At 33.6% G+C, this 21,915-nt stretch overlaps 2 protein-coding genes across 2 annotated transcripts; one reads left to right on the top strand and one right to left on the bottom strand.

Moving 5' to 3' along the window:
* The first annotated feature begins 643 nt into the window (after nt 1–643).
* On the top strand, nt 644–6,282 carry LOC124540297 (tubulin beta-1 chain). The gene is made up of 2 exons (XM_047117774.1): nt 644–828; nt 4,491–6,282. The coding sequence occupies exons 1-2, from the start codon at nt 772–774 to the stop codon at nt 5,775–5,777; spliced, it is 1,344 nt and encodes a 447-aa protein (XP_046973730.1). The 5' UTR covers nt 644–771; the 3' UTR covers nt 5,778–6,282.
* Nucleotides 6,283–7,185: 903 nt separating this feature from the next.
* LOC124540105 (uridine 5'-monophosphate synthase-like) lies at nt 7,186–20,517 on the bottom strand. The gene is made up of 3 exons (XM_047117536.1): nt 20,374–20,517; nt 8,177–8,317; nt 7,186–7,859 (listed from the first exon to the last, which is right to left on the bottom strand). The coding sequence occupies exons 2-3, from the start codon at nt 8,315–8,317 to the stop codon at nt 7,362–7,364; spliced, it is 639 nt and encodes a 212-aa protein (XP_046973492.1). The 5' UTR covers nt 20,374–20,517; the 3' UTR covers nt 7,186–7,361.
* Nucleotides 20,518–21,915: the final 1,398 nt, after the last annotated feature.

The following is a 21,915-nucleotide window of genomic DNA, read 5'->3' as shown; positions in this document are numbered from 1 at the left end:
TTTTTAATAGGAATGTCAACATTTTGAAGTACTTTTTCAAAATAGTAGAATATCTTGTTGTCGAGACAATAATGTTGTCAAATATTTCTTTCAAGCAATACGAAATATTTTTAAAACACAATTTTCCTGGTAACAAACGCGGAAACAAATATTAACGACGTTAAATAATATTTAGTTCTATTTTTAACTTTTACTTACTTTTGTTCAAAAATGAATAGTACTAAAGCAGCAGCAAAATTAAATCTGCTACATGGCTGTGTATCCACAAGCAGCTACCAAAAATTTTTCCTCGAATAATGAAGAGGCTTAAGCCGAGCAGTTGGGTATTTACTTGCATTTTAACATATTATTACTAGGTAATATCTAAGTGTACATATTTATTTTAAATTTTTTGTTCTACTTTCGATGTCTTGTAAAATTGAGTAATCCTACATACATAATAAAATATCCTAAAAGTATTGAATTTTTTACAGTTTTATAAACATTATGACAGTCTCAAAAAAGATAGAGAATAATTATCAACTTCATTTAATTACGATTCGATATATTTTAATTTAAAAAAACATATGCATAAATAAATGTGTGATGTCGCAATGCGGCAAAACTTATCGATAGCCGTCGAGCTTTGATGCAGCACTAGCCGAATGCCTTCGTGGATAGCTCGGGTCGGAACGAAAGTCGACTATTCTTCAAGCAACCACGAAAGTACGTGGTGCGTGCGGAGCAGAAATATTTAGTGTTAAGTAATTTATTAAGTTCACATACTACAAAATGAGGGAAATCGTGCACATCCAAGCCGGTCAGTGCGGTAACCAGATTGGCGCTAAGGTAATTTTCGTTATTCTTTTGTTTTTCTACCGAGTTAAATCACCGGGGTACGCGCGGCCGGCATTTTGTGACGCCTCTGTTGCCTCGCAGTCACGGTGAAAAAGTTGCTTGACCGCATAGTATTCCAAATGTTTTGGGATTGAGATAATAATTACCATTCACTACTATTTACAATTATGTTCTAACTTATGAAAAATGGGTGTGGTCGTTTTTCGATTAATTAATTTGCGCATGCCCCAATTCTTTTGTCTCATAATTCCATGACTAATATCTCTAAAACTAAAGAATTATCTTTATTTTTTTATTCGATTTTCACCCGTTGCGCAATATCGGATCTTCAATATACCTCAAAGTTCTCATTTACTGCGAATGGACCGATTAATCCACGTGTTTCTTCGTCATTCGCCGGCCATTTCACGTACCTACGTTTCATACTTGCTGTCGTAAAAAATATATGCAAATTTTAAATATAGATTCTGACGAAGCGTTATCATTCGATGTTTGTTTGATATATAATATACAATAATATTATTATTATCATCAAGATATAAATTATCAGTGAGATTATAGAACATTCCGTCCGTTACCTACCTATTTCTTTTATTAACTCGTACAAAAAAAAACCGTTATGAGGGGCACGCATACTTTGAATCCCACTCAAGGTTATCCGCGTCCTGCTGATAAAGGGCGACCAATCGGAAAGCGTTATTTGTAACGTTCAAATTTTAAAATACAGGCTGAGCATTAGCGCCATATGGCATGGCTTTTTTACGTTACAAAAAAAACGTTATAGATTATTCACTATTTTTTATGAGGCAGTCGCGTTTTAATAGCTCTGTTTTTATTAAGTTTAGTGTGCTTTTCGCCGTGAATTAAAATTATTAGTCTAGAAATATGTTTCGTAAAAAATCGATTAGCATAATTGCCAGATAGGAAGAGCGCGCATGTCCAGGTATAGTTCGTTGACCGCGTTCGATCTTCCGCGTTGGCTAAAATAACTATCGTTAGGAAGTTATGAAAGCATCAAAATGTTTATTTCAAAAAAAATTAAATATAGACTACGATCGCCAATCGATCTGATTTTTCGGGACACTTCCGACATTTAACTGTCCTGAATACGTAGATGGTACAGAAAAGATACTCTACACAGAATCCTGTGCTGTTTTCGCTGTTTTTAATTAACAGTGAATTGATTTAATTAATCCCGTTAAATATATTGATATTATAGGATTATTTAATATTTAACTAATGTTCCATTTTCAAAACGTTTTCCGTCAATTTTTCCTGTTTTTGAGAACATGAAACCGTCATGCGATTATACAGCGACCATATTAGTCATATAGATTATAGCTAATACTTGCTATTCTTGGTATATGTACGTGTTAGAACGAAAAAGGAACGATGACCCATTTATATGGAATGTGGCATTTATAATCACTGATTTCTATATACGGTATGACTAGTCGGTAGACATATCGATTAAATTAAGGGATTGAATAATTTAACAATTATATTGACTATTTATATAATTAGATTTATCGATATCTGGTCGTGATTTCATCGAATCGAATCGATAATCGAGCAATGGTCATTATTGTGAATATGACGAATAAAAACTAAGTATACAAATGTCTAGTTAAAAATCGATTTTCTTATGACAATTCTTTTTACTTGGATTGAAAACAATTAATAAATGCAATATAAATAAATTGTTCAGTCACACGGATTTAAAATAAGCGTTTTAAAGGAAGCGTTTGTGTATTTGTGAACAGCTGCGTACACAGTACACAGCAAGACTCGACTTACGCGTCTGTAGAGAATACACGACTTCGATCGAAAGCTGACCTACTTTGATACTTTTTACTACAAAGTAAAAGGGTGAGAACAAGTCAGGTCATAAATCACAAGAATACATTTAAATTTCTTATGTCAGTTGAGACTACATATTTTCAAAAAGAGAACCACGAAAATCAATACAATGTTCATTTGTATTTAAAAAGAGAAAGCATTCGAAAGTATTCTTAATTTAAAATAAAAATATGATTTCATGGCGTTTTTTTAAAACCGGCCTAGTCTTATATAAACTCGAAGGTATTAATCGTGGATATGGCAAAGCATATTTTTATCTATACAAACTGCATAGAAATATGTCACGGGTAAAAATTAAAAGATAACTAAAAAACATACAACTTCATACTGACTAAAAAATACTTGACCCTCTCATGTCGATGAGATAGCTCTCCAGTTTGGCTTGTGTCCAATAATCCAGTCGGAAACAGCTGATGATATCAGAATCTACTTTACACTGTCCTAATATATGTTAATTTAATACCAAAACGTCTTTTGAACGCTAATAAAAGCATTTACATAGGTATAAGCAAAATGTCTGACTAAAATTTTAATTAAAGAAATATTTCTGTTTTTTCAATTCTGCAAGTTTCTTTAATTTATGATTGAACTATTTTATTTATAAACACTTGAACACACTATTCACTTATCTACGGTTATTAGAAATAAATAACGGCATGATAAGAAAAGTAGAAAATTACGTTAATCACAACTCTTATTTATAGCAATTTAAAATTAGTCAAGCTTAAAAACAATGGATGCATTCCAGTATTAAAAAACCGCCACTGCAACGGCACAGATTAAAAAATACTGTCAAATTAATTGTCAGTAAATAAATTGTCAAAAAATATATTTAATTCATTCGCTACGATTTTTTTTTTATAATAATCATTGGTCAAAGTCTATCACGTTCATCCAAAATCGTGGGAGTTATCTTACCATTTATGTTATTATGAGTCATGACTCACGATCGAGGTGGCGATAAAATGAATACAGTTAACATTTGGCCGCTATGAAATAGGTGATTGCGGTTTTTAATGTAATTTCTATAAGGCAACATGAGTGATGACTTTCAAATTTATTATTCTTTATTTAACAGAAGTTTTAATTCAGAATCCACTTCCATTGTCACGTTAATAATCCACCCACCTTTCTAAATTTTCAATTACCTCTTACCGTGGTAACGATCTTAATCTCCTTCCCATAGCCGTGTTTACCGATGCTATCGCTAGAATATCTCTGCGTTGAATTTATTCAATGTCAAAGACGATGACTCGCTGTAATAACGATTTATCAACGAGAAATTTAGTTACGAAAAACACCAATTATTTACAAATATCTATACACTCCTACATCATTAGTTCTAGATACTTGTATTAAAAATAAATAGTTAATTTCCTTTAAAATATTCCGTAACGCCTACTGATAACCTCGCATTTATATGGGCAGACAAAAGTCTAGGTAAATAAATTTATGCACCGTACTTGTTTTACGTTCACCGCTTATAAGGCGGCTTTGTGTTAACGACTTTTTTATCTATACATATTTAAACAGTTCGGTGTTAGATCGATATCATTTAAAAATAGAACGTCCGCGTGAATATTGTATTGCAACTCAACCGTGCATGGAAGGTCTGTTTTACGAACCCTGTTGCCTAGGTGACGCTATTGCTGATTCATTTATTTGCAAAACCATATCTTCGTCATTGTAGATAAACGTAATTAAAAATTAATGTTTAATTAAAATACAATCTTCTCTACATGTACTTGAAGCTTATGATGTATAAAAATAACATGTTTTTTCTTTTCTTTTAGTTCTGGGAGATCATCTCCGACGAGCATGGCATCGACCCCACCGGCGCCTACCATGGTGACTCGGACCTGCAACTGGAGCGCATCAACGTTTACTACAATGAGGCCTCCGGTGGCAAGTATGTGCCCCGCGCCATCCTTGTCGACTTGGAGCCCGGCACCATGGACTCTGTCCGCTCAGGACCTTTCGGACAGATCTTCCGCCCCGACAACTTCGTTTTCGGGCAATCCGGTGCTGGTAACAACTGGGCCAAGGGACACTACACCGAGGGCGCTGAACTCGTTGACTCAGTCTTAGACGTCGTACGTAAGGAAGCTGAATCTTGTGATTGTCTCCAAGGTTTCCAGCTCACACACTCACTCGGCGGCGGTACTGGATCCGGTATGGGCACACTCCTTATCTCCAAAATCAGAGAAGAATATCCCGACAGAATCATGAACACATATTCAGTTGTACCCTCGCCTAAAGTGTCAGATACAGTAGTCGAACCTTACAACGCCACACTCTCAGTCCATCAATTAGTAGAAAACACAGACGAAACCTACTGTATCGACAACGAGGCTCTCTACGACATCTGCTTCCGCACGCTGAAATTGTCCACACCCACGTACGGCGACCTCAACCACCTGGTGTCGCTCACCATGTCCGGAGTTACAACCTGTCTCAGGTTCCCCGGTCAACTAAATGCGGATCTCCGCAAACTGGCCGTGAACATGGTGCCGTTCCCACGTCTCCACTTCTTCATGCCCGGTTTCGCCCCACTGACGTCTCGTGGCAGCCAACAATACCGTGCACTCACCGTGCCTGAGCTCACGCAACAGATGTTCGACGCCAAGAACATGATGGCGGCTTGCGACCCACGTCACGGCCGCTACCTCACCGTCGCCGCCATCTTCCGTGGTCGCATGTCCATGAAGGAAGTCGACGAGCAGATGCTCAACATCCAAAACAAGAACTCGTCGTACTTCGTCGAATGGATCCCCAACAACGTCAAGACCGCCGTGTGCGACATCCCACCCCGTGGTCTGAAGATGGCTGCCACCTTCATCGGCAACTCCACCGCCATCCAGGAGCTGTTCAAGCGTATCTCCGAGCAGTTCACCGCTATGTTCAGGCGCAAGGCTTTCTTGCATTGGTACACCGGCGAGGGCATGGACGAGATGGAGTTCACCGAGGCCGAGAGCAACATGAACGATCTGGTCTCGGAGTACCAACAATACCAGGAGGCGACCGCCGACGAGGACGCGGAGTTCGACGAGGAGCAGGAGCAGGAGATCGAGGAGAACTAAACAACTACTTACTACTACTCCCTCGCATCTCCTTCACACTTACCAACCTTTCCTTGTCCTCGTCTGGACTATCGCATTTTGCTTCTGTAGTTTTATACAACTTTCTAACAGTTCTGGATGTAGTTCCCTCGTCCTTAAATAGAGGACATTCTGATGTTGCGTTATAGTATTTACATTCCCAGTGTTTTCTTGGCGGGAAGGGCGCTCTCTGGAATGTTTATTACGATAAACAGTTAAACCCCTTACGACGTGACCCCTTCACTTACACCTCTGCGGTGCTGTGAATACACTGATGACACAAAAGAAGATCTTTTGTTTGATAAGGCTGAACTTGATTTTTTTAATACCTAAGTTAATTTTTAATCTTTGTAACCAGTGTGATTGAGTTAACGTTGGCTTTTTGGCAATTAAAAGCTAATAATAATGTCGTACAATTTTTCGAAGTCGATCAAAGTTTTTAATTATTATATTCCAGCTGGTGAATAAATAAACTACAATGATTTTATTGTGTTGTTTTATTTCATGATTAATTGTCTACAATTGCAATAAAAATATTAATTTTGACAAATATTTTTATTTACGATAACATTTTACATACACTAAATAACTTAAATGATTTTTAGCCGAGTATTAATATTATAGATCTATAACTAAACAACCTGAGTCATATTGAACAAATATTTTGTAAGCATTTTGCCTGGGTCGTATAAATGCAAGTATATTTTGACTATTATTTTATTCGGTTATACAAAAATAGTAAATTAAGAATAATACTTATATGAGTCCACTGGTCCATAGTTTCATACAGGATTATCATAAATGAATATAAAGCATAAATTAATTGTCTCGAGAGAATCGCCATGCATATAAATTAGTATTACTATGTAACGGAAATTATAATTCTCGCATTTCCTGAGGAAATTGAATCATGGGGCTCAGTAGCTAGACTCAAATTTACATAAACAGTTATGAGCTGGATAATTAGTAACAAAGAAAAATACTACACGAAGTAAGGTTTATGATTAAATCTTATAAAAAGTACAAAATAATTTACTATAGTCAGATATTTCTGTCTAGATAGTAGGTAACGTACAACACAAACTATCTAAAACGGGTCAACTTTATTATTTTTGTGTGTGAATACTACACTTTACACTTGCAATACTTCATTTTATACTCGCGATTGGTAATAGAGGCCAAACTTTAGCCTCAACTATTTATCTCCAAGTTTAGCTTTGAATCTATTTAGACATTAATCTAAGTTTTTAGTATGTACTATCCAAAATTACCTACTTACTACTAAATGAATATATATAATATTGAGTTATACAGTTATAATCAATGATATTCTAAACATCATTGGTTATAATAAAGACTAATAATAGATAAATAGTCTTTTACAATATAGCAAGGTATTGTTAGTTCTTAGTCTAATTACTGGTGAAATATATTAAATAAGATAACAATGTTATAAGTACGTCATATAATTATAATTTATTATTTATTTATAAAGTATAAACTTATATCTTAACTACTAATTCTGTAGGTTATTTTAAAATCTATTTAGCGCCTACCACTAAGTAATTATTGTATAATTGGTTCAAAGTTATCTTTCATACCAAATTGGCATTCTTTTATGTGATCAGATACAATTTCAACTGTTTCATCGCTTATCCTGCCGGCATCACGGAGTATTTTTACTAATTCGGACATCGTAAATATTGATTTCACAGCGACGCCATTTGCTTTCAGTACACTAGCGCCACCTTGTTCCCTCTCAAGAACTATTACGGCGTCGGTCACAGATAAACCCTCTTTACGAAGAGTATGAACAGTTTCTAACAAGCTGCCGCCAGATGTCACTACGTCTTCAACTACGAGGCACTTTTGATTTTGCTCAAAAACTCCTTCGAGAATTTTCTTCGTTGCATATAGTTTTGTTTCTTTTCTTTTCATAATCATGGGTGTATTCGTGTTGACGGACATAACAGCAGCGAAAGGAAGTGCGGCATAGGGCACGCCGCACAGGATATCGTGATCTATTTCCGAAGCCAGGATTTGTAAATGTTGAGCAATTGCCATCTGGAATTTAAAAAAAAAATTAACGTCAAAAATATAATTATATTTTCCTTAGAATATTAAAATGTTGATTGTAACTACTTGTATGCAAATAGGTTTTTCTATTACATGACAGTTTTAAATTTAATTTAAGATAGAATTTCGCCGTAGAATTTAATAAAATGACTATTCTTTTTATTATGTATGCAAAAAGTCAAAGCCTAATACAATGAGTATCTTTAACATACAAATATGTATTTATAGTCTATGTGCATACGTTTTATAAGTTAAAAAAAGGTTAAAAAAGGTTTAAAGGTAAAAAAAGGTTAGTTCTTTATTACCATAATCTTTGGATGAGACACAACGACTCTCAGGTCGAAGTATATCGGCGTCCTTCGACCGACTTTGGCTTCGATGTCACCAAGACGAACTGCTCCTACATCAAACAACTGCACCGCTAACTCTTTCAGCATGCAAACCATCTGCAGAACAATATAAAACTATTAAAGTTTATTTTATTGTTAGGGCGGCTGTCGAAGGTTTTAAGGCGTTAATTAGTTTCCCTAGGTTCAGGCTTGCAAATTGCATAAAATTTGGTTTAGTGATTTAGTGATGAAACGTAGCAGACAGATAACCAGAATTTTTTTTATTTATATTTGTATTATTAGTTAAAAAATTAAATACTATTTTAGAACATTGAAGAGCGTTTATCGCTTTCAAAATTATAGGGATGTAAATATTTTTTTTTATAATATCTGCTTTATTAACATTCGTTCGTAATTCCTTCACAACACAACTATCTTAGTGATAGATCACTAACGAAATTGACTGTTTTTCTTTCTGACAGAAAAGTGTTTTTTTGTAATCTTGAGTTAATGATATAACTATATACTTGGTGGTAGGGCTTTGTACAAGCCCGCCTGGGTAGGCGGGCACCACCGGTAACCACCCACTCATCAGATATTCTACCGCTAAACAACAGTACTCAGTATTGTTGTGTTCCGGTTTGAAGGGTGAGTGAGCCTGTGTAACTACAGGCACAAGGGACATAATATCTTAGTTCCCAAGGTTGGTGGCACGATGTAAGGAATAGTTAATATTTCTTACAGCGTCATTGTCTATGGGTGATGGTGTCCACTTACCATCAGGTGGCCCATATGCTCGTCGAAAAATACTAAAAATATATAACTACAGGTTACTGCGATTTTATCCTCGATATCTATAATATTTATCTATAGAACACAAAGTGACAAAGTTTGTGTTCTCTTGATCCACCCTTTTTACCCCTCTCTTCCCTGTGTCTTAAACTATCCCCATACCAAATTATCATCGGAATCGATACAGCGGTATAAGTTTTAACAGCTAATCGATAAGAGCTACTTTTGCACTTATAATATTAGTATAGACAGCTGAATATTTCGTGTGTGATAACAAAATCGACATTAACAAAGAAGAACAAAAATTAAAAAAGTAGTTGAATGTATTTATTTATTTTTATCAATATCAGAAAATAACATCGATACAGAAACGCGCGCCATCTCCACCAAAATGGTTGTACTAAATTAAACTTCGAACACCAAAAAACATACACCAGGCCATTATGTTACTCCAGACAATTTTTCTCTAATTAAATTGAATATTAAATACTTCCAAATAATAAAGGTTCTTTATTTAAAGTATCATGTTTTAAGATAGTGTTGTAATAACAAAATATAACGCAATAGTTATCCTTAGTATACAAAAGCTGATTGTATTACATTCGCCGGCCAACCGCTGGAATCGATTTACGTTTGCGGTAAAAAAAATATTAGTTTTCTCATGGTAACAGCATCCTATAAACATAGCTCAAAATATAATGGTAATTTGCTTAGTGGTAGAGCTTTGTCTAAAGCCTACCAGCTGGGTCGACACCCACTCATCAGATGATCTATCTAACAGTAATATTTAGTATTGTTACGGCGGTGAGTGAGCCAGTGTAACCAAGGCACAAGGGACATAACAATTATCTTAGATCCCAAGTTTTAACTAAAACATATTCAAATTGAAATGTATGAAGAGACTTACAACCAATACAATTTTTATTTTTGTTTTGTTATGTATTATGTGACCATCGTTGTTGAGTTTTTAGTTATTCGGCTGCTTTTCTATTAAATTCCAGATATCGAATACCTATATAATTCTGTCGAAATACAGTAGAATTACGACTAAAAGTTACGTTTGCCTAATACTCGGCTATTCAGTCAGGGAGCTCGCTAAATATTCGCCTTTTTTTCAGCAATTTGCGAATAAATCAAATCAAAATATACTTTATTCGAGTAGGCTTTTACAAGCACTTTTGTATCGTCATTTAACAACTACATAAGGTGAAGCTGCCACTGGTTCGCACCTCCGCTATATGGCCCATTTATATATACAACACAACTCCAGTTAACTACTAACTACTTCCAAACTTCTGTCACCAGCATATCTTCTACCAATAGGCCGATCAATTTTCCGTATTGGTACGTATTTTATTGAAAAATGATAAACAAGAATAATGTCGCACTATGACAACACAGGCCTAATCTTGTAATCAAGTACATGAAAACATCTTATTATAGTTGTGCTTTGGATAAGATTAACTAATCAGGGTCAGGTCAAGGTTGAAGGGGTCAGGTGACAAACCGGTTATAGTTAGATTAGGATCACAATATTGACCAAGATCTGTAAATATACATAGCAAGATTTTTCTGATAGTAGCAATGGGATCTAAGTAAGCAGGAGCTGGATGCGAGTAGCCGGAGAAAGACCACAGTGGCGTGAACTTGGAGTCCAGCAGTGGACAAAAACGGGCTGATGATGTGATGATATGTGATGTGATCTAAGTAATGGTTAACATTATATTGACCCCTCCAATTGGACTTAAAGCTTGGGTTAAGAGAAGGGCCAATAGTCCAAGAGGTCATAATCGATTCTGCAAATTTTTACAATGCTGTCCGCTTTTAAATCATTGCGTAATTGACAAGGCTGAATCTGACTTCTGATTTGAAGCACAACTTGGAAATACTGATACCAAAATATTGTTGATCTCGTAGTCTATAAGAAGTCGAAGCGAAAGTAATTCTGTCTGTCTGTCTCTTTTCCACGACCAAACCACCAAACCGAATTTGATGGAATTTGGTTTGAAGCAAACTTGAACTCCAAAAAAGGACCTACTTAGCTATTTTTTGCCTGACATATGACCAACACCAACACCCAAACAATCATAAAACGGCTAGCGAAGTCGCAGGCGACTACTATTTACTTATTCGTGTATATAGTACTGTTGGAATAAACAAGCAACATGTTCATCAAGTCACACAACTTCCCTTAAAAAAAAAGAAAGGCGGGAATTTTGCGGTTGACACATTGGGATTGCCATTATGATTATTACTAGGTATGTAATATGGATTATTGATGGTTATTTGTGTTGTATACTAAATGGTTTTCTTTTGTGGTAGGTTGATTGTATTGTACTGGGAATGAAACGATCGCCTCCTGGCTATTTCATCTCATATTAAATTGTTTATATAATATATGAGACAAACAAAAAAAAATACCCGCTGAGTTTCTTTCGCCGGTTCTTCTCAGGTCAGGGTATTTTCTTTTCCGAATCGGTGGTAGTGTTTCAATTGACCATCAATAAGAAAGTGTAATACTTCTATATTGAATAAAGTTATTTGAGTTTGAGTTTGTAAATTAAAGATAATTGTTTTAGAGGTTAGCCTACTTCCTACTTTTGGTTCTAAAAATAGGAGTACATCTGTGTATAGAGGACCATAGAGGTATTCAGACAGACTCATGCTGATATTGAAAGGACAGACAATTTACTGTTCTTTAACAAATTGGTCATAGAAAAAAACTGCTGGCGGATTTATGCAAATGATATTAATCCAATTTGAATGGAATTTACCGTCACGAAAGCTTCTAGTTTTATTATAAACAGGCTGCTTAGTATGTTAATATGATGTAGGTATATATTTTATGAGATATCATTAATTTAGTAATATATACGAACAGTATAAAGTATAACAGACTTATTGGATATTTTTAGATCTAAGAAAGTTAAAATATATAAGCTTGCTAGAAAATTGTGATAAAATCAGTGGCGGATTTACCAATAAGTTAAGTAGGCTGGAGCCTAGAGCGGCAGATTTAGAGGGGCGGCAAATTTAGCCCAAATTTGTTATTATCTTACAAAAATAAAAAAAAAACTTATAATCATATGTATACACATTATGTTCGTAATCCGTATAGTCGTCATTACATAGCGGGTTGGAAAATAATCTAGTAACTGACAGAAATATCACCTAGTTTATAATCATACTAATAACGGGAAAAAACCGATGTAATGAAGACCATAGAACATGAATCATAAATGTTGCAAAAAAAGTAGGGGCGGCAAAAATTTAATAGCCTATTAGGCTACTAGCGGCAGATTTGTAAATCCGCCACTGGATAAAATATTTTTAAGCAGAATAAGCTAGAAAGTTACTTTTCAGTAAAATTTTAAGTAAATATCACACAAACGCACCTTAATGGTTCTTTTAAATTTTACAATTGAAGATTTTAAAACGTTATCTGTGATCCTGGTATGAAAAACGTACATTGTCCCTAAAAATAGTTACTAATTATATGTAAGGTAAATCTGTGCATCAAATCAATTAAAAAAAAAGTTTTTTTCCTGTTTATTTCTGTGTCCTTACAATTCACAAAGTAATAAGGTGTTAGAACATTATATTTATGCATTAGATGTCCTGCATGTATGACATCACGCCTTGTCGTCTAGACTGTAAAGCGTTGAATACATTAATCATATATTTCTCCTCTACTCATGTCTTCCTGGTACTTATTTGACGTCTTATCATGTGCAGAAATAAATCTTCCGGCAAACGTTAAAATCGTAGATTCCACCGATAAAAAAAGAATCTATGAAGTTTCTCTTATCCAAAATTTTAATTAGATAGTATGTCAGTAAAGAACAATTATTTTTTTATATCATACCTAGAAGGCAATGTATATTAGGTACACAGTTTTTTATCTGTAATACAATATTCTATTGAGTGAAATATGGATTAATTATAAAAGTTTTATGGACATGAGCTTTAGAATAGGTGAAGTGAAAAATAAGTGTGAAAACTTATGATAGAAATGCATACCATGTATAACTGCAAAGTCGGAAACTAGGTTTTATAACTCTTCCCCTTATTTTTATACAATGTTTGTCACCTTTTCTTTCAAAAAGATCTTTACTATTACTAAAGTTAGTAATTTCGGGATATTTAGCATGTTTTTTATTTTTATTCGGTTGAGCTCGATATTTCGACATTATCTACGAATGTCTTGTTCACGAGACTGTCTCGTCTCGTGATAATAATAAATCCCGAAATTAATAACTTTAGTTATAAAAATAACCACGTTAATTTAAAATCTTATCTTTATTACCACAGTATTATGTCATATGGCATATTACTTTGGGGTAACGCTGCAGACATTGAATCTGTCTTTATTTTACAAAAGAGAGCAATTCGGTTTATTTTTAATCTTGGAGGATTTTTAACAGAGTAGGAATACTCACTGTTGCAATATATTTACAAATATATCATGTATATTCACAGTAACATTGATCACTTTGATAAAATCAGTGATAATCATTGTATATGCACTAGAAGTAAGGATAAGCTTATAACGCCAAGTTTCCGACTCCGCAAAGTCAATAAATCTTTCTTGGGGCAAGGTATCCATTTCTATAATAAAATTCCGCAGACATTTTTAACTTTACCGTCTCGTAAATTCAAATCGTTTATAAAAAATACATTGGTGAAAAAGGCGTATTATTCGATACAAGATTTTGTAGATGATAAAAAGCGTGGATTTAATCCCTGTTGACTTCCAGGCAGGTTATATTAATTTAAATAATTGTGTTAACTAACATGACTGTATTTTTTTAAATGTTGAAAAAGAGTAACTACTGAGTTTCTTGCCGGTTCTTCTCGGTAGAATCTACTTTCCGAACCGGTGGTAGCTTCTCTTAATTGTTAAATGACGATTCAAAAGTGCTTGTAAAAGCCCACTTGAATAAAGTATACTTTGATTTTGATTGATTATTGTTAATATCTACACAATATTCTTGTAATATGTAAATAAATTTATAAAAATTCCAAACGATAAGATTTTTAAGTCCAGTTACTGAAAAAGACTGGATATAAACCATCTAATGAGCACTTATCCTACTGGTAAAGATTTATTTGGGTGATGGCCACTAATGAGTCACCTGATACTAAATCCTCCCATGGACGTCATCAACAATGGGCTCTAAAGCATTTCTTTGTGCCGGTTTTGAAACTCACGCCCATAAAGAAGCACTTTTTTGGGCTGCGTAATATTGGGCCAGTTAAAATACTCAAGCGAGATGTTGGGAGTCCAAACAATGACTCACAGTATGCCTGTCCCAAGGAAGACGTCTGTGAGTCTGGCTCTCATCTTAGAATTACTTACTTTATATGAGAACGTGAACGGAATCGCCAGGATCTGTTAATCACAAATGTTAATCCTTAATTCTACATACTTACTACAAATCAATTAAATGTAATCTTCCCAGCAGATCCAAATAAAGGTTCTATCAGGGAAACCGGCAAGGAGCTCTCTAGCTATATCAAATGTAATAAATTGTCCGTTATATAATTTTTTTTATTTATGACTCCATTTTCAAATTTAAATAATTCAAATTATTTTGTAGGTTATCTGTGGTCACGCACGCACCAAATGCTATTCATAACCAGAAAAACCAGATCGGAATCGGATTGTATATATTATGTATATTACATATGTATACTGTATTCGAGATTATGTCGCATTGTTTTAGACTAATCCGTTTGAATATCGAAAATCGAATTAATAATACAGAAAGTGCCGTGTTGGTCCAGTGGTTAGAACACGTGAACCTTAACCGGTGACTGCGGGCTCAAACCCAGGCAAGCACCACTGAAAACTCATTCACGGTGAAGGAAAACATCGTGAGGAAACCTGCATGTCTCTAATTTCATAGAAATTCTGCCACATGTGTATTCCACCAACACGCATTGGAACAGCCTGGTGGAGAATGTTCCAAGGAAGCATTAGCCCAGCAATGTGAATTTTATCGGCTGTTGTTGTAGTACAGAAAACACATACTAGTCGTAGTAGACTATTTAATTTTTGCCCCCAACTGACTTTTGAAATTCAATACGTTAGTTTAGTTCACAATCATATTTTTACATTTATTCTGAAATTGCAACTTTATGATTTCTGTTCTGTCGTCCTCTTTACATCGGCTTTTTCCCGTTATTATTTCCCGATATGATTTTTTTTTTATTTCTGTAAGATAATAACAAATTTGGGCAAAATTTGCCGCCCCTCTAAATCTGCCGTTTTAGGCTCCAGCCTACTTAGCCTATTGGTAAATCCGCTACAGCCTCCAATGCGGGATAGAATAAACTATTGTAGAAGACTGTCGTCCGTTACATCGGATTTGTTCATAGCGTATTCCTTCACCACTACGCACGAGATGGCTGAATGAATGGCTTTTAAAAATTCAATGAAACCTTTCTTGCGCAATCTTTAATTTAAGTTAGTCATCAACGAATTATTCACTATGGAAGTTTTACATATAAATTGAATGTTTTAAGGTTAGTTTAAGATAAAATGAATCTATGTCTTACCAAAAAAAAAAAAAAGTTATATTATGTATTTTAGTCTTTATTACGATTGTTTTGCTTTTAAATTGTGTTGACTTTTATTACTCTTAAAATAAATGTTTAGATATCGGCTTCATATTTATTGTGAAAAATGTATTCATGTAGTAACTTTAATTTTTGTCTTTGCTCAGTTTTCGTTTATGTTTTTTTTTTTATTATTATCGTAGCGAGCAATAGTATGCAGTTAAACGTTTAATTAACATGTATGTATTTGCTTTTAAATGATTTTATATAATCTATGGATTTGTATAATTATATGTAATAATGATCAATGTAAAAATGTATGCAAACTTAATGAATAAATAAATCTTTCGTTATCTGTCCATCTCGGCTTGTCTCGTTATACATTAGCTTGTGCAAATGTGACATTTGTTATATTGGCGCCCAAAATAGACGAGTAGAGAAAAAAAAAAAGAATAAATCTTTTGTGGAATTTGACTTTTATAGTAACATCCGACATTTTTTTTTATTTAATGCTAAGTCTAATCTCAATAACGTGTTTTCGCGGCAGAATATTTAATAATACATCTGTGAAGTTTTCTATGAGTTATTTACTTTCACGCCTTTATTCACATAGAAATATATTAAAAAAACAAGTGCCCTAATTATAATACAATAGGCTTTGTGTATATTTGAGATAGTATATATTTTAAGTTTATTATACCAAGTTGTTTTGCGAAAACGATCTTTCAATTGAGAGTAAACTACAAGTCAACAATAATCTTATATATTAATATCGTAAGCCGATTTATCCCAATTAGTCCTAGTGATTATGGGACGATAGATGCACATAGAAAATCAATTATGGTCTCATTTTGAAGAGCTTTTGTCATAGATTAGAGAGCGGAAAAAATTAAAAAAATGAAAAACGTTAGTAAAATTAGACAGAATTGTTATAAGTGAACTGATGTGTACGGTTTTTTTTACTTAGGGTAGGTATTTGTCCCATAAACTCTGTGGTGGTCAATAACGTATTTAAATAAAAAAAAAACTTGCAGTTTAAAATTAAATAAAATCAAAACAAATATCTAAAAATGTTTTATAATCTGTGATAGGTTTCGAAATTTTCTTTTGAATAAAAGCGATTTTACGCGGGCGAATCACTAATAATTATTAGCGATCTAAGTTAGTAAGTTTCAAGTAAACGTTGGCTAAATCTCTTTATTTAATCATTGATAAATGTTATAACTGTATTGGCCTAGTAAGGCTCCGGATCCCGGGTAGGGTAGTAGACCCAATATACGATTTAGAACAACCATACCTGATACTTACGTTTGTCTTAATAATTGTGGACTTCCAGGATGTATTTTATATACATAACTACTACATACATATATCACTAACACGACTTTTGTATTTTTAAATGTTGATAGAGACTATTGGGCTTCTTGCTAGTTCTTTTCGGTAGAATCTGCATTCCGAACTGTATCTTTAGTAAACATCCTAAAAGCCTTGAATAAAGTATATTTTGATAATATAGTTGAGTATGTTTTGGTAAGATTGCGAAAGTCACACAAGTCAAAAAACCTTTTAGTTATAAGTAACAGTGAAAGTGAAACCGGTCTGTAAATCCTGTAAAACTTACATATGTACATATATTGTATCAGACCAGCGGTCGTTTTTCGAAAATCCAAGTGTTAAAATTTTAAAAGTAAAGATTTCAAATTTCGAAATATTTAATTTATAAATAATAAATTTTATACAATAATTCAATTGTCTTTTTTTTTAAATACTTAAAACATACGGTCTGAAGTGGGTGTCCTTGCAGCCGTTTCAACTTAAACTATTAACAGTTAAATAAATAATTATAGTTTTCGATATTATTTACATAAAAAACACCTATATTTAAAAAAGGTGGATCGTATCTGCATGTAGCATTGCTTAATCCATAAATATATTTTTGTGTAATAATGTAACCAACCGTGGTAACCATCATTATTTATATGCTGGTTATCATCAGTTATATTCTGGTTTATGGGCGGCCATAGACAATAACGCTGCAAGAAATACTAACCATTTCTTACATCGACAATGCGCCACAAACCTTGGGAATTAAGGTATTATGTCCTTGTGCCTGTAGTTACACTGGCTCACTCACCCTTCAAGTCGGAACACAACAATACTGAGTACCGCTGTAGCGTAATATAATGCTAAATGTGTGGTACCAAACTCTCTTTCACCAAGTACATGGTTTTTACTAAGGTTAGCGTTAAAGCGTTATTTGATTAAAAACAGCGTTTTATGCAGTTTTACAGAGAATTCGGAAATGTTACAGTAGCTTAATAGAAAAACCTATCACCTAACACATTACTCATAATATTATATAAACGTTGTCTTGGAATTTTATGTTATGTATAATTCTAAAGAAACATTCTGAATGTTCTTATTGGTACATGGTTGTGTTTTATATTAAGCTCCAAGCTTTTATCGTTCAAAGCTGAAGTAACCCAGTGTTGCCTCACGAAATATTTCCAGTTCACAAACAACTCTTCATATCATCGATTGATGAAAAATTATGTAAATATACGACCTCATTCTTCAATTCGTTACTGACAGCAATGGATCAATAATTTACCGCAAACCAGCTGACGCAATATCAGGCTAGGGTATGGAAATTTGAGAGACGTGTTTCCTATCGACTGATAGGCCTTAAATATGCTATCGTAAGCCGTACACAAATAAAAACAAATACTTTTAACGGTATATTCATTAGTTTAAGTTTCATTTACCTTTTAGTAGGTATCATTCGTAAAACTCATTGCATATTTAATTTATTTATTACTAACGACTGATGCTAAATATACTACACAATTTTTCGTGTTTCTTTGCTATATTGTCCATGTATTATACACAAAAACCTTTTTCTCTAATTACTGTATCTATAAAAAAAACGGCATCAAAATCCGTTGTGTAATTTTAAAGATCTAAGCAATGCTTAGTAAGCATACATAGAAACAGACAGTGGTAAGCGACTTTCTTTTATACAATTTAATGATAATAATGATGATGATTATATTCTATTCAAACATTTACTTGGTGGTAGTGCTTTGTGCAAGCTCGTCTGGATAGGTACCACTCACTCATGAGATATTCTACCGCTAAGCAACAGTGCGCAGTTGTTCCGGTTTGAAGGGTGAGTGACCCAGTGTTACTACAGGCACAAGGGACATAGCATCTTAATTCCCAAGGTTGGTGGCGCATTGACGATGTAAGGAATAGTTAATATTTCTTACAGCGTCATTGTCTGTGGGTGATGGTGACCACTTACCATCAGGTGGCCCATGCTCGTCCGCCAACCTATTCCATAAAAAAAAAACATCGATACATTGATATTTGAAATAAACAGTTAAAAAAAAATCACTCCGAATATTCCTACGTAATCATTATTGATTAGTCATTAATTGATCTCAATAGACCGACTCCACGAGAACAAATCGAAACTCACCACAGAACACGACAGTTAAACGTCGGAAAGTGATATGACATTGAATATAATAATACCGTTTAAATGTTACACGCGTTAAAACATGGTATCACCATGCGGCTTTAAACATTTCATGGGTGAAACAAAATTTATACAGAATAATAAAAATTCTATAAGCATAAGATACTCGTTTTATTAATCAATTCATTTTTTTTACATTAAATAAGTAGTAAATACTTTTTGGTCGACGAAATTAAAATACTTTTTAAATAATACTATAATAATAAGCGAAGGTCCTTCGTCCAACAGCCTACATTATCTGTCTTGTTATACTAAAATTGCAAAATAATTACACTACAAATACGAATGCATATAAATTATTACATCAATTAATTATAAACAATCCGTTTGATATCTATATTTTTATTACTATGATATTATTTATTGTTATTTAATATAGCTATTTATGGATGTAAATATCACTAATTACAATATTTTAAAATATTTCATGGATACGTAATATTAATTTGGTATTCTAGAACCTTCTACGTGTATGGGCAAAAGGAATTTATTCAGATAAATTTGGGAGAACAAGTCTAATGGTTCCTGCTTTGATGTCAGTGGTAACAGCTATGTGTGGTGCTGGTTTGATAAGATAAAGGAACCACTTTCTACATCATGCGGCTGGTGACCACGTGATTAAAAATTCCATTCACTTAATAATAATACTCATTCACCATTCATTCAAAGCAATACTAAATATTATTATTTGACAGTCTATATTAATTAGGTTTTTAAAAATGACCGTAATAAGACCAATTAATTAATGTAAAAAAATTAAAAACGTAATTTAATAGAATTATGAAATAAGGTCACCGTTTAAAATTAGACAAAGCCTTATAATAAGTACATCGTTTGACTTTCTAGAATCTTCTACGTGTATCAGCAATTTTGTTTACAAAATGCTTATGACATATAATGTGTAGTTAGACTATTATTAGTTAGAAACACAAATTCTAAGCGTACTTATTTTTAATTTTATACATGGAATAATTATTTAATTAATATGACATTGGTAATAAGAGCTTTACGCGTTTTATAAAATATTAACTATCAATTATAGGTTATTTATTGAAAGATTTCGTAATTGTTAATTAAAATTGTATTGTGCAATTAACGTTTACATAAAAACGAATATAATATTATAACACATAATTGTTTAATTAATACAATTTCAATATTAATATTAATCATTATTTGCAAAGATCCATTCAATATAGATAATAAAGAGACTTAAGTTTGACTAAAATTAAAAACAGCTTACTCGTAAATATTTTTAAAGATATAAAAAAAAACTTACCTTGTATATTATAAAGTAATCCAAAAAAACAAATCCGTGTAAATAATCATTCACTAAAACTACACTGGTGATTGTGGTTCTCAAACTTCACTGCTTCCAGCTCCACAATGAATGGGACCTTGAGTCAATGAGGTGTCCGGACTCGGGGAGATCTTATAATGTAATGTAAACATGTCTGCGATATATTTTAATCATCTACCTATATGTAGGTTGACCATCAATGTTGATATTTATGGATAGTCTTTCATAAATAAATAATAAATATAATGACCTATTAAATGGGTGTTTTATTGGTCAGGATAGTTACCTAATTATACCCAGATGGGTTGATATATTTGATATAATTACAGTACAGTACAGCCTGTAAATTTCCCACTTAAGGAGAAAGTTTGATGCATATTCAACCACGCTGCTCCAATGCGGGTTGATGGATATACATGAGGCAGAATTTCGTTGAAATCAGACACATGCAGGTTTCCTCACGATGTTTTCCTTCACCGCCAAACGCGAGATGAATTTTAAACACAAATTAAGCACATGAAAATTCAGTGGTGCTTGCCTGGGTTGGAACCCGCTACCATCGGTTAAGATAGACGATTTAAGCTCCCATAATTTTCTACATATGTATTAAAATGTGTAGTAAATATAGATATGATCAAAACAGAATCAATTAAATCTCCTGAGATTGAAAAATGTACAATTAAAATACAGACTTTCAAAAATCCTGCCGGTATCAAGGTCAAATTCGTTTCGTACTCTCTCCGTCTGCCGTTACACAGCCAAAATAATCTTTCAAAATCAAAATAAGCTTTATTCAAGTAGGCTTTTACAAGCACTTTTGGCACTTTTTGCTCAGGCAGGCACCGCTGATTCATATGCTTAATTTGTCTTTATAATTCATCTCGTGCTCAGCGGTGAAGGAAAACATCGTGAGGAAACCTGCATGTGACAAATTTCATAGAAATTCTCATGTGTATTTCATCAACCCGCATTGGAACAGCGTGGTGGAATATGTTCCTAACCTTCTCCTCAAATGGAGAGGAGGCCTTTAGCCCAGCTGTGGGAATATATAGGCTGTTGTTGTTGTTGTTGTTTGTTAACTCCAATGAAGGACAGCTGTTTTGCCCATCACATGACAACCGAAAACCCCAAAATGTGAGCGAAACCTCAGGCGATAACTAGTCATCTATGTATTTCTTGTATTGAATAAAATACCTTATTTATAAATAAATATGTTTACAATTTCAAAAATAAATATCAATCTGAAAATAGCTATAGGAAACTATGGGTGAATATTATTAACCAAGTTAATTTCCTTAAATAATTGTCATTAATGTGACACTTTCCGTTTCAATCTGGATTAGTCTTTGTCCGCACTTATACTAGAAAAGTGGTCCCCGTAACAGAGTATATGATATCATTTGTCGATATTTTACTGGTTTGAAACTAGCTTTTAGTTGTAACTTTGTCCTGACATACTTACACTAGCGGCCCGTCCCGGCTTCGCATGAGTAGACATTCGTTTTTTTTTAATATTTTAGC

This window comes from Vanessa cardui, chromosome 24 (genome assembly GCF_905220365.1).
Source record: "Vanessa cardui chromosome 24, ilVanCard2.1, whole genome shotgun sequence".
Classification (NCBI taxonomy): domain Eukaryota; kingdom Metazoa; phylum Arthropoda; class Insecta; order Lepidoptera; family Nymphalidae; genus Vanessa; species Vanessa cardui.
The sequence above is the reverse complement of the archived record's forward strand: the minus strand, read 5'-3'. Positions and strand labels throughout refer to the sequence as shown.

Coding starts and splice junctions, on each gene's coding strand:
- LOC124540297 (XM_047117774.1), top strand. CDS start 772: ATGAGGGAAATCGTGCACATCCAAGCCGGTCAGTGCGGTAACCAGATT. Junction 829..4,490: donor GTAACCAGATTGGCGCTAAG/GTAATTTTCGTT, acceptor CTTTTCTTTTAG/TTCTGGGAGATCATCTCCGA.
- LOC124540105 (XM_047117536.1), bottom strand. CDS start 8,317: ATGGTTTGCATGCTGAAAGAGTTAGCGGTGCAGTTGTTTGATGTAGGA. Junction 7,860..8,176: donor TGTCTCATCCAAAGATTATG/GTAATAAAGAAC, acceptor TTTAAATTCCAG/ATGGCAATTGCTCAACATTT.